Source organism: Octopus bimaculoides, chromosome 1 (assembly GCF_046866305.1).
Source record: "Octopus bimaculoides isolate indiv1 chromosome 1, ASM4686630v1, whole genome shotgun sequence".
NCBI classification, from domain to species: domain Eukaryota; kingdom Metazoa; phylum Mollusca; class Cephalopoda; order Octopoda; family Octopodidae; genus Octopus; species Octopus bimaculoides.
The window spans coordinates 6,080,292-6,093,119 of record NC_142928.1 but is presented as its reverse complement, the minus strand read 5'-3'; the positions used below and the strand labels follow the sequence as shown (position 1 = coordinate 6,093,119).

General features: G+C 38.7%; 1 protein-coding gene across 8 annotated transcripts in view; it reads left to right on the top strand.

Moving 5' to 3' along the window:
• Positions 1 to 12,528, top strand: part of LOC106875993 (UDP-galactose translocator) — a 74,606-nt gene extending 62,078 nt beyond the window's left edge. For all 8 annotated transcript variants that reach the window (XM_014924335.3, XM_014924342.3, XM_014924338.3 and 5 more), the window contains exon 3: positions 6,932 to 12,528. In XM_014924335.3, the coding sequence (XP_014779821.1) occupies positions 6,932 to 7,549 (618 nt within the window). In that variant the 3' untranslated portion in view covers positions 7,550 to 12,528. The remainder of the gene's footprint in view (positions 1 to 6,931) is intronic.
• Positions 12,529 to 12,828: the final 300 nt, after the last annotated feature.

Here is a 12,828-nt window from a genome sequence, read left to right as displayed (position 1 = left end):
TTCCATTCATGACCCCATTTTTCCTCATGAGATTTTTTGCGACCCCTGGTATTAAATATGAAATAAAACATACAAATAAATACATAAATCTTTTTGGTTTTTTTTTTTTGCTGAACAGTATACATTTAAAAAAGATAGTTATATAAGCGCAGGTGTGGCTGTGTGGTAAATAGCGTGGCACCTTGGGCAAGTGTCTTCTACTATAGCCTTGGGCTGACCAAGGCCTTGTGAGTGGATTTGGTAGACAGAAACTGAAAGAAGCCCGTCATATATATGCATGTGTGTGTATATGTTTGTCCCCCAACATTACTCGACAACCGATGTTGGTGTGTTTACGTCCCCGTAACTTAGCCGTTCGGCAAAAGAGACTGATAGAATAAGTCCTGGGGTCGATTTGCTCGATTAAAGGCAGTGCTCTAGCACGGCTGCAGTCAAATGACTGAAACAAGTAAAAGAGTAAAAGAATATTTGTCAAAATAAAAATAGTTTTAGAACTTGTTTCAAGTTCAAAAATAAACCAAAATAAAAACTATTGCAATGGATGTTCCTGGTTTTTTTGCTGCAGAACAAATCAAACCTTGGAGTAATTAATATTCAACACTGCTGGACGTAAAATGTCTTCTATGTTTTTCAGCGTTGAACAATATTTGGTTTTAATCAGGGTTAAAGCTGGAAAAGTTGTTTCAGATATGTATGTAGTGCTAAATGACCAAAGAACATGAAATGCCATTTCAGAAATAACACAAACTGAAATAAGGCAACAAGTTGGTTGAAATGTTTGCACGCTGGGCGAAATGCTTAGCAGTGTTTCATCTGTCTTTACGTTCTGGGTTCAAACTCCGTTGAGGTCGACTTTACCTTTCATCCTTTCAGGGTCGATAAATTAAGTTCCAGTTGCATCCTGGGCTTGATCTAATCGACTGGTTCCCTCCCCCAAAATTGCAAACCTTGTTCTTAGAGTAGAAAAGAATATACAGAATGTTAAGGTGGGGGGAGCTGGCAGAAAGGTTAGCACGCCGGGCGAAATGCTTAGCAGTATTTTGTCTCTTTACGTTCTGAGTTCAAATTCTACCAAGGTCGACTTTGCCTTTCATCTTTTCGGGGTCGATAAATTAAGGACCAGTTGCGTACTGGGGTCGATCTAATTGACTGGCCCCCTCCCCCAAAATTTCAGGCGTTGTGCCTAGAGTGGAAAAGAACATTTAAACTGAAATTCAATTGCGACTCCATTTGGGGTCGCGTCCCATAGCTTAAGAACCACCAGTTTAGCTTAATGGTAGCACACTCAGCTGGTGTTTTAGGGGATGTGGGTTCAACTCTCATGGGTGTTTGTTGACAACTTTTTTCACTTTGTGAGGGTAATATTGCCCAATTTTTCTGCTGTTTTAACACCAATACTGCATTTGAAAATATCATTTTCTGGTCTGTATTGTATGATAGACATTCAGTGCTTCTAAAATACAAATGTAAGTTTGTTTATATACACATGTGACTATTACACACTCACATATATATACATATATATATATCATCATCATCATTTAACGTCCACTTTCCATGCTGGCATGGGTTGGACAGTTTGACAGGAGCCAGTCAGGCTAGAAGACTGCATCAGACTTCTGTGACTGTTTTGGCATCGGTTTTATGGCTGGATGCCCTTCTAACACCAACCACTCCACAGAGTGGACTGAGTGCTTTTTACGTGACACTGGGTCAGTTTTGACAAGGTTTTTACAGCTGGATACCCTTCCTTAATGCTAACCATTTTACTGAGGGTACAAAGAGTGCATTTATGTGGAACCAGCACCCACAACCCCACAAGGGAGATGGATGTAGGGAACAACCTGTTTACAAGGACAACCATGCTTTTACTTAGCACATCAAACTATCAAGAACCTTGCTGCCCTTTCATCTCCTCTGTGAGTCCCAACAACTAAAAATCCTTTTTCACCACTTTGTCCCATGTCTTCCTGGATCTGTCCCTTTCACGTGTTCCCTCTACAATTAGAGATTGACACCTCTTGATGTGACTGCCTTCATTCACACCATAACCTTTGGAGATATGCTGTGATTGAGAAGACCCAGCAACAAAAGTGAGATTGCAGCCACGCATGTCCGACCCAGTTAAGAGTACCCCTGATCCGTCAGGCGATATGATATGCTTGAGAAGACCTCTTGAGTCAAGTTAAACCAATATCATAGCTATGGCCAGTACCCCAAGACTGGCTCCCGTGCTGGTGGCACATAAAAAGCACGGTCTGAACGTGGTTGGTGCCAGGTCCGCCTGACTGGCTCTTGTGCCAGTGACATGTAAAAAGCACTCACTACACTCTCGGAGTGGTTGACATTAGGAAGGGCATCCAACTGTAGAAACATTGCCAGATTAGATTGCAACCTGGTGCAGCCGCTGGCTCTCCAGACCTCAGTCAAACCATCCAACCCATGCCAGCATGGAAAGCGGACGTAAAACAATGATGATGGTAACATGGCCATACCAGCACAGTCTTCTGTTTTGCACACATCTGATGTCTCTTATATCCTCTCAAATCACTTACTCTACATTATTTACATTTGATGGATATTTGTCCTCATCTTGTTTGTTGTTAACACAACGTTTCAGCTGATATACCCTCCAGCCTTCATCAGGTGTCTTTGGGAAATTTCAAACCTGTGTTCTCATTCCTAAGGTATTTTTTGATATTATTATTATTATTATTATTATTATTATTATTCAGGTCACTGCTTGGTATCAAACTCAGAATCTTGGGGTTAGAAGCCCGCACTCTTAACCACTATACCATATGAAGGCTGGAGGGTAATCAGCCAAAACATTGTGTTAAACAAGATGAGGACAAATATCCATCAAATGTAAATAATGTAAATAATGTACATAATTCCTCATCTCTCAAATATCGAACTGTATCACTTACACTCTGTCGTAGCTGCACACTGACATCACCCATCCAGTGGAGCACGCTGGCTTCATTTCTTTCAAGCCTTCCCATGTCTTCAATGGCGGTGCCCCAGCATGGCCACTGTCTCAGGGCTGAAACATAAAGAAATACTCCCCCACCATATATATGCATGTGTATATCTATGTAAGATCGTTGCCAGTGCCCCTGGACTGGTTCTTGTGCGGGTGGCACATGAGATGCACCATTTTGAGCGTGGCCGTTGCCAGTACCGCCTGACTGGCTCCCGTAGAATTTTCGTGTGAGATCGTTGCCAGTGCCCCTGGACTGGCTTGTGCGGGTGGCACATAAAAGACACCATTTCGAGCGTGGCCGTTTTCGTGCGGGTGACACGTAAAAGCACCCACTACACTCTCTGAGTGGTTGGCGTTAGGAAGGGCATCCAGCTGTAGAAACTCTGCCAAATCAGACTGGAGCCTGGTGTTGCCATCCGGTTTCACCAGTCCTCAGTCAAATCGTCCAACCCATGCTAGCATGGAAAGCGGACGTGAAACGACGATGATGATGATGATGATGTATGTATGTGCATGTTTGTGTGTGTGTGTGTGTGTGTGTATATACATGTATTTATGTACATGTACGTCAGGCGTTTATCACCATATTTGACCTATTTAGTTGACCTATTTTCGTTTTTTAGCCAGTTTGTTCTTGTGACCTCCTCCTGTTAATCTCTTGTTTCACTTCCATCCCACCCACTCCCATCAGATAATGTGTATCTAGGAATACATTGTCAGATGTTACTTCCTTCTAAGAATGGCAGCAAGTGATTTCAGAGAGATTTAACAGTTATATCTAGCATGTCAAAGGCCTTCTCCTCCTCCCTCTCATTCTCTCTCCCTCTCTCTCCCTCTCTCTCCCCTCCTCTCTCGTCCCCCCTCTCTGCCATTCAGAACATTCTGTCTTAACATATTCACAGTTGAGCTTTTAGTCTCGTCAAAGAAAATAACTCCTTTACAAACGCTCCTTATTGTCACCACCACCACCACTACCACCACCACTATTACCACCAATACTATTACTGCTACTACCACCACCACTACTACTGCTACTACCACCACTGCTACTACTATCACCACCGCTACTACTATCACCACCGCTACTACTACTACCACCACTACCACCACTACTACTACCACCACTACTACTACTACCACCACCACTACTACCACCACCACTACTACTACCACCACTACTACTACCACTACTACTATTGCCACCACTACTACTACCACCGCTATTACCACCATCACTACCACCAGCACTACTATCACCACCACCGCCACAACCACCACAATCATCTGAATGAAAACCACAAGCAGTCATACTTCTAAGCTATGGCATTCAGTTTGCAAACGGTGTAAGTCTCAAACAGCTCCTGAGTGGTTCCACCTTCATTTCTGCAAATAAAGTCTCTCCTTTCCTGATAAGTTACAATAAAGCTGAAACTGGTTTGGAGTTGTCTCACATTCTTACTAGGAAACTAATTAAATTAGTATCAGTCGTTAATTGGTAGTGTTTTCTGTTATGTTTTGTTTTCTCGCTGCATAATTATTTGTAATTAGCATTTTAAGCTTTCTTATATTATTTCAACATTAATTAATATTACAGTAATCCCTTGCCATATCGCAGTTCACCTCTTGCGCCCTCAGTACATTGAGGATTTTCTGGTTAATATATGTAAATTTATATCGTGCAATCCTCAGTATATCACAGGTATCTGTGACCAATAGGTATTTATATTTTTTTAATTATTTCTGTGGTAAAATTGTCATTTTCATACCTATAAATTAATAAATAATGAGGACTCAGAGAGCGCAAACCTCTGCCAAGGCAACACCAACGTCCTCTCAACGATTAGCCAGAGATGATTTTTAAAATAAGATATCTATATCATAGGTGCAGGAGTGGCTATGTGGTAAGTAGCTTGTTTACCAACCACATGGTTCCGGGTTCAGTCCCACTGTGTGGCATCTTGGGCAAGTGTCTTTTACTATAGCCTCGGGCCGACCAAAGCCTTGTGAGTGGATTTGGTAGACGGAAACTGAAAGAAGCCCGTCATGTGTGTGTGTGTTTGTGCGTCTGTGTTTGTCCCCCTAGCATTGCTTGACAACTGATGCTGGTGTGTTTACGTCACCGTCACTTAGCGGTTTGGCAAAAGAGACCGATAGAATAAGTACTAGGCTTACAAAGAATAAGTCTCAGGGTCAGTTTGTTTGACTGAAGGCGGTGCTCCAGCATGGCCACAGTCAAATGACTTAAACAAATAAAAGAGTAAAGAGTATCTGAAATAAACTTGGCTGTTCTCACAAACGAGAATATTAAAAGTCTGCTCTCAAAAATTAAGTAAAAAAGAAACGGAAAAATAATCTAGAATCCTTGTCCGGAACCGGATCGATTTCCAAATCTAATCAGTTCATGCCAGTCACGAGGCCAAACATCCCTGAAAGTTTTATCCGAATCCATCCAGTGGTTCTTGAGATATCTTGTCCACAAACAAACAAAGAAACATGACTGAAACAATACCTCCATTTTCGCTAAGGTGGAGGTAAAACTACAGTACAGTACTGCTCTGTATAACACATTAATTGAAATATATTAAAAGAAAATACGTTGTGTACCGTAGATGAATAAACAAATAATCGCACATCCTGTATGGAAAACGAATCTCAGGAGGCGAGTGTGTGTGGTGTTGTTTTGCATTTGGGTGTAAAATTGTGAATATATTTCAAGCCCTACAATGTTGTTCAAACGTTCTGCACCTTCCAAGGCTTCTTCTGGGAGTGAACCCAAGTACCAGAGGAAGATGCTTACCATAGCAGAAAAGGTGAGATTCCTTGACATGCTTAAGGGAGATGGTGGATGTCGATGTAGACTGCCAAAAATACTTCAAAGAATGGCAGCAGATTAGGACACCCCACCCCACTCTGATGATTCGTGCATTGCAGTTCAGAAATGCAATTGACAGCGCCATGGAAGTTTATAAAACCCTCCTTAAACAGAAAAAGAGGCAGCGCCAGCAACTGCCCATCACCTTGTTCCTCACCCGCAAAAAAAAAGAGAAGACCCGGGTACTCTTAAGGGTGTGGGAAGAATTTTTATAAAGCTTAAATGTATAAAAATGCTAAAATAAATATACACATATTATAAAAATAATTTTAAAAATATACACTACAGTACTGTTTCTACTTCACCGATTTTCACCTATCACACAATTCAATCAAATCGAAATCAAAAATGGAAATTGTAGTTGTGGCCAAAGCCAGTGGATGGCTGGAGAGGAAACGGCAAGCTGGAGAGCTGTACCAGGCTCCATTTGTCTGTTTTGGCCTGGTTTCTATGGCTGGACGCCCTTCCTAACACCAACGATTTTACAGAGTGGTCCCGCTGCTTTTTACGTAGTACCATTTGTAGTTAAATAAATCTCTAAGTGAAGGCCCATGGCTTAGGGGTTAGGGTATTCAGCTTGCAATTGTTAGGCTGTGAGTTTGATTCCCAGCAACCATTGTGTCCTTGAGCAAGACTCTCGCTGGTTAACTCTGCAACAGACTGTTGTTCCGTTCCAACAGAATGTTGGTCTGCCTGCCGAGCCAGCAGAGTGATATCATTACAAAGACTAAAACAATGCAAGGAAGCGCATTGTGATCAGCAGTGTATAACACCTGATAGTCTGGTCAATACAGTGACTGTGATATGTATACACGTGTGTGTCTGTCTGTCTGTCCCCTTGTCTTGACATTGTGTGATTGTTGTAAACGAATGTCATTCATTTCCAATATTCTGCAAAAACATGTCTGGCCAGGAGAAAATATCTTAAACTTGCTTGGAAACAGGTGAACGTTGTTTCCAAGAAGTGTCATTGAATCAGGGTTGGTGGTCTCTGGTGGGTTGGTATGAAAAGGGTTAAATGTCACTGTCTCCATTCATCTCTAAATGTTTTTCTTTCTCTCAATCTCTTTCAGGTCACATATCAACTAAAAATACTGACTACAGCCATGTTCTCAGTGTTTATGTTGAACAAAAAGCTTAGTCGCATGCAATGGATCTCGCTGGTCATCTTGTTCATGGGGGTCTCGTTTGTACAACTCCAACCGACATCATCTACAAAGTCTGCTGCTTCGACAACACAACAACCCCTAAAAGGGCTCGTTGCTGTAATCATCTCCTGTATAATGTCTGGTTTTGCTGGAGTCTACTTTGAAAAAATTCTAAAAGGAACCAAACCAAATTTATGGCTTCGCAATGTTCAACTTGGCTTTCTAGGAACCATCATTGGATTAATCACAATGGAAATTAAAGACGGATTTCAAGTAAAAGAGAAAGGATTCTTCTTCGGTTACGACTGGGTTGTGTGGTTAGCAATTTGTTTACAGTCCTTCGGTGGTCTTCTAGTAGCCGTAGTAGTGAAATACGCTGACAATATCTTAAAAGGTTTTGCTACATCAGCAGCCATCATTATATCATGCATTGTTTCAATATATTTCTTTGACTTCCAGCTAACCATACAGTTTGTAACGGGAGCTAGTTTAGTCATTTGTTCTGTCTATATGTACAGCAAATACGCAATTGTGACCCAGTAAACCAATGACAATGACAATCAGTTGTTAACAACAAACACAAAGGCATTTTTTTATGTATTTATTTAAACAGAAAATAATGTGTTCATGGGGATATTGCATGGTGGGAAGACTTTTTTCAGTGGCCATTGCATGATGGGAAGACATTTTTTAAATGGGTTTTTTTTTTTCATAATGAAACTTCTGGAAGAAGAAAACGAAAAGGCAAAGACATCATTTATTATTAATTGACAACAATTACATGCGATAAAACTAATTAGCTCTATTAAAAATCTCCTCAATTAGGTCATACATTGTTTCATATGATCCCAGCATTTATGCCAATTTGACAACTTCATGTGTGTGTGTGTGTGTGTGTATATATATATATACATATATATATATATATATATATATATATATATATATATATATATATATATAGGTGCAGATGTGGCTCTGTTGTAAGAAGTTTATCTCCCAAACACTTGATTCCAGGTTCAGTCCCACTGTGTGACACTGGGCTGACCAAAGCTTTGTGAGTGTATTTGATTGATGGAAACTGAAAGCCCATTGCGTGTGTATGTGTATGTGCATATCTTTGTGTCTGTGTCTGCCCCTTCTACCATTTGACAACTGGTGTTGGTTTGTTTACATCCCTGTGACCTAGCAGTTTAGCAAAAGAGACTAGTAGGATGAGTACCAGGCTTTAAAAAGAATAAGTACTGGGGTTGATGTGTCTGACTAAAATTCTCCAAGGTGATGCCCCAGCATGGCCACAGTCTAACGACTGAAACAAATGAATTATAAAGAAACCGTCCTTTGCATGCCAGTGTGGAAGGACGATATTAAATGACGATGGTGAATGTGATGTGCATTGTTGTCTTTCATTGTTGTCTATCTCTAGAAAACCTCATAGTTTCCCTCTTTCTCAACATGACTAAAAATCATCATCATCAGTTTTCCATGCTGGCATGGGTTGGATGATTTCATAGGCACTGGTAAGGCTGAGAGCCACACCAGGTTCCATAGCCTGTTCTGGCATGGTTCCTACAGCTGGATGCCCTTCCTAATGCCAACCACTTTACAGTGTGGACTGAGTGCTTTTTACATGGCACCAGCACCGACAGGCTCACCAAGTTCTTTACAAGACAAAAACCCCCTCAAGTGGAGGTGGGGACTAGTATTGAGGGCATTGCACTATCCAGATTGTTAGCCTAGCCTTATGATTCGTGAACATAAATGACATACCTTTATAGTCTCGATTTTATTTACCTGGATGAGTCATTTCAGGTACAGCCAATTGCCAATCATCTCTGTCCTTTGTCATCTGATGATCTTCTTTCACCACTTCATCCTGCATCCTCCTGGGTCTTGCTCTTCCACAAGTTCTCTCCATATTAAGTGATTGGCATTTCGTCATGCTGCTGCCTTCATCCACATGCATCACGTAAACATAATACATTTGATGCTTATTATATCGAGTATTTTTTTTCTCAACGCATTTACACTTCATTATACATGTTCACTGACATTGTGCATCCCACAGAACATGCTGGCTTCATTTCTTTCAAGCCTCCACATGTCCTCTGAAGTCACAGTTCATGTTTCACCACCATGTAGCATAGCTGTTCATCCTCAAGCATCATACAATCTGCTTTTCACTCTGAGGAAGAAACATTTTACATTATTTACATTCTGACGGATATTTGTCCTCATCTTGTTTGTTGTTAACACAACATTTCGGCTGATATACCCTCCAGCCTTCATTAGCCTTCATCCAGCCTGGGTTCTCATTCTTAAGGTATTTTTCGATGTTGTTATTATTTAGGTCACTGCCTGGAATTGAACTCGGAATCTTGGGGTTAGTAGCCCACGCTCTTAACCACTACGCCAAGATTCCAAGTTTGATTCCAGGCAGTGACTTGAATAATAATAATAATAATGAAAAATACCTTAGGAATGAGAACCCAGGTTCTAAGTTTCCCCAAGACACCTGATGAAGGCTGGAGGGTATATCAGCCGAAACTTGTTAACAACAAACAAGATGAGGACAAATATCCGTCAAATGTAAATATTGTACATAATTCCTCATCTTTTAAATATAGAACTGTAAGGAACATTTTGTTACCAACAAAGGACAATAGTTCTCTGAACTTTGCCCAGCTGGTTTTTATTTGAGCAACTATGATTTCAGAGCATCCTCCTCCATAGTTAATTTGGTCACCTAGGTAACAGAAACTATCTACTACCTCTAAGGATACCTCTGGGAATTAAGGAAAATCTATTTCCTGTGTGTTCTTGGTGTTTATTTTTCCTGCACCTCTTATGTATCCATAGCTTTCATGGGGCATACAGTATGGAATTTCCACCTTCATCTTTTCTCCATATCAAGCAAAGATATTTCACTGAAGGGATTGGAGAAAGGTTTCGTCTTTGGTTACAACTGGGTTGTGTGGTTAGCAATTTGTTTACAGTCCTTCGGTGGTCTTCTAGTAGCCGTAGTAGTGAAATACGCTGACAATATTTTAAGATGTCTGCTTTCCTGCTCACTAGTACTTTTGCTAGATTAATTCTAGATTAAAGTTAATCTTAGTGTCTAAAGCCCTTTGATTCTAGGCCTTGCTTCTACACCTGAAATTTCTTCTCTAACTCTACTATAGATTCAGCAAGCTCCTGTGGGTAGCCAGTTTTAAATTCCTCTGTTACCTGTTATAGCCTGGAGAACTACAATAAGCAAGAGAACCAAGTCTTGGTGAATTCCTATCTGCCACCTTACTGCCAGCACCCCTGTACATGGCTTGGATGGCTCTCACCAGCCACTCATCTACCACTAGCTTCCACAGCAACCAGCAGATCAGGGAGTGAGGGACCCTATCAAACGCTTTTCCATGTCAACAAATATCAAGTACAGCAGTTTATTTTTGGCTAAACACATCTCTTGCAGTTGCCTTATGAAGAAGCTGCATCAGTCATGCTTCTCCTTAGCACCAAACTGCATCTGCATAATGAAATTTTGAGTGTTAATAAAGTAACTATATATATATATATATGTGTGTGTGTGTGTGTGTGTATATATATATATATATATATATATATATATATATATATATATATACATACATATGTATATATATTCATTCTTTGTGTTTCAGCCCAAAGACTGTGGCCATGCTGGGGCATTGCCAACATCATCACCTTTTCAATTGCCATTCTTTTATAATTGCTTTTGCTGAAAGAGGTAGTTCGATATTGCTGTCCTTCTTTTCAGTTTCTTGCTGTGCTATAGGTTCATCCAGGACATTGGACAGCAAGAGGTCAAATTGTTTCTTGAAAACATCCACCCTTACTTCATGTAAATCTCTCACATATGTTGGCAAGGTATATATATATATATGTGCGTGTGTATTTTTATATATATATAAATAATCAGAAAATGGAGGAAACTTCAGATCAACAAACACATCAATTGGACCACATTTATTGCTTATTATTTAATACAAATCATGGCATAACATTTATGTGACATAACAGATCTTACGGCTGTTTCTGCATCCAGTGCTGATCAGTATTTACAAATAATTGCAAAAATAAAATTCTGAGGTTTTCTCCATTTTCTGATTATTTATATTTGTTTCCTGATAAACGTTTTATTCTGTTGTTACCTGTACTCTACGAGCATAGTGTGCCTGCATACCACTGCCCGGGGATAACACGGGCAACATGTATACCAATAGTATATATGAATATTTTATCCCTTAGTCGGTTACTATCTATATGTATATTATATATATCTATAGGTATATTATATATATCTATATATATATATATATATTATGTATTTATATATGTATATATATGTATTTATATATGTATATATGTATTTATATATGTATATATATATTTATATATGTATTTATATATGTATGTATGTATTTATATATATATATGTATTTATGTATGTTTGTGTGTGTGTATATATATATATATATATATATATATATTTATATATAACGTTGACCACTAACGTGGACATTCAATGTGCTAGAAATAGATCACATCTTGTGTCTACTAAGACCTAAATTGTTCTCAAAACGTTATATATAAAAATATACTTTAATCCCCTGAGATTGCAGATATTGTTTCTGAATCTCTTTGGTTCTTTAAATGTGCTAGCTTCCTGGTAATTAATCGATATTAATTAATATATGATTTTTACCCTATGTTAATATATATACATATATATATATATATATATATATATATGTATGTATGTATGTATATATGTATGTGTGTGTGTGTATAACAGAACTAGAACACATCTCATTCTCTAAGTTAGGATCAATTAAGATAAGAATAAACATGAACTGCTAAGATAGAGAATGTTATGTGTATGTTTGTACTTTGAAGAGGATTGTTCATTTTGGTGGAAGGGGGGGCCTTTGCTTCAGTCTGTTACATGTTTCCCCATCATTCAACACATTAATTAATCAAATGTTACTCTTTTAATTATATTTAAACTGAATTAATATGGTAGATTTTTTTTTTTAGGAAGAGAACAATATTTTCCAAACCTCTGTCGTTCAGCTTTCTCTTCTAATAAAAATGAAAAATATAAATTCTGGTGATAAAAAAATTTGAAGAGGTTAAATTTATCATGTGAGGGATTCCGATTTTGTATGATCCATGGTCTGTAATCTGTGGACAACATTGTATAGTTTTATGGTTTCTTTGATTGTTCAAATATATTTGAAGTCAATCACTGTTTGTAGAAATTTTAAAAATACAAAAAAAATAAATAAATAAAGGAAAAAACCCAAAAGAGTGTGGGTTGAAAATCCATGAATCAGATGAATGATTGGAAAAGTGGAACGAAATAGGAACTCTGTGTGTGTGTGTGTAATATATGTGTGTATGTGACCCACACCCTCCATTTGTTAATAGTTGACTTTGGTGTAAAATATGGAACTACATTTCGGAATAAACTATTTTTAAAAAAATTACCTGCATATCAGAATTATTTTGTAATGTAATAAAATTTTAATACCTGACATCTTGTTTTAATAAACTTTCATTGTCAATGTTACATGAATCACTTGAAGCTCTCTCCACACACACACACACCACACAAAATAACTGGCCTCCAAAGGTCTCTGTCCACAGAGTCTCGTAATGTCTTTTTCTTTGGCTCAAAGTATCAGCTTATAATTTCTGGTCTCAACTTCACAGTCTTGTCTTTGAATTATCATCATCATCATCACCTTTTAACATGTCTTCCATGTTCGTATGGATTGGATGGTTTG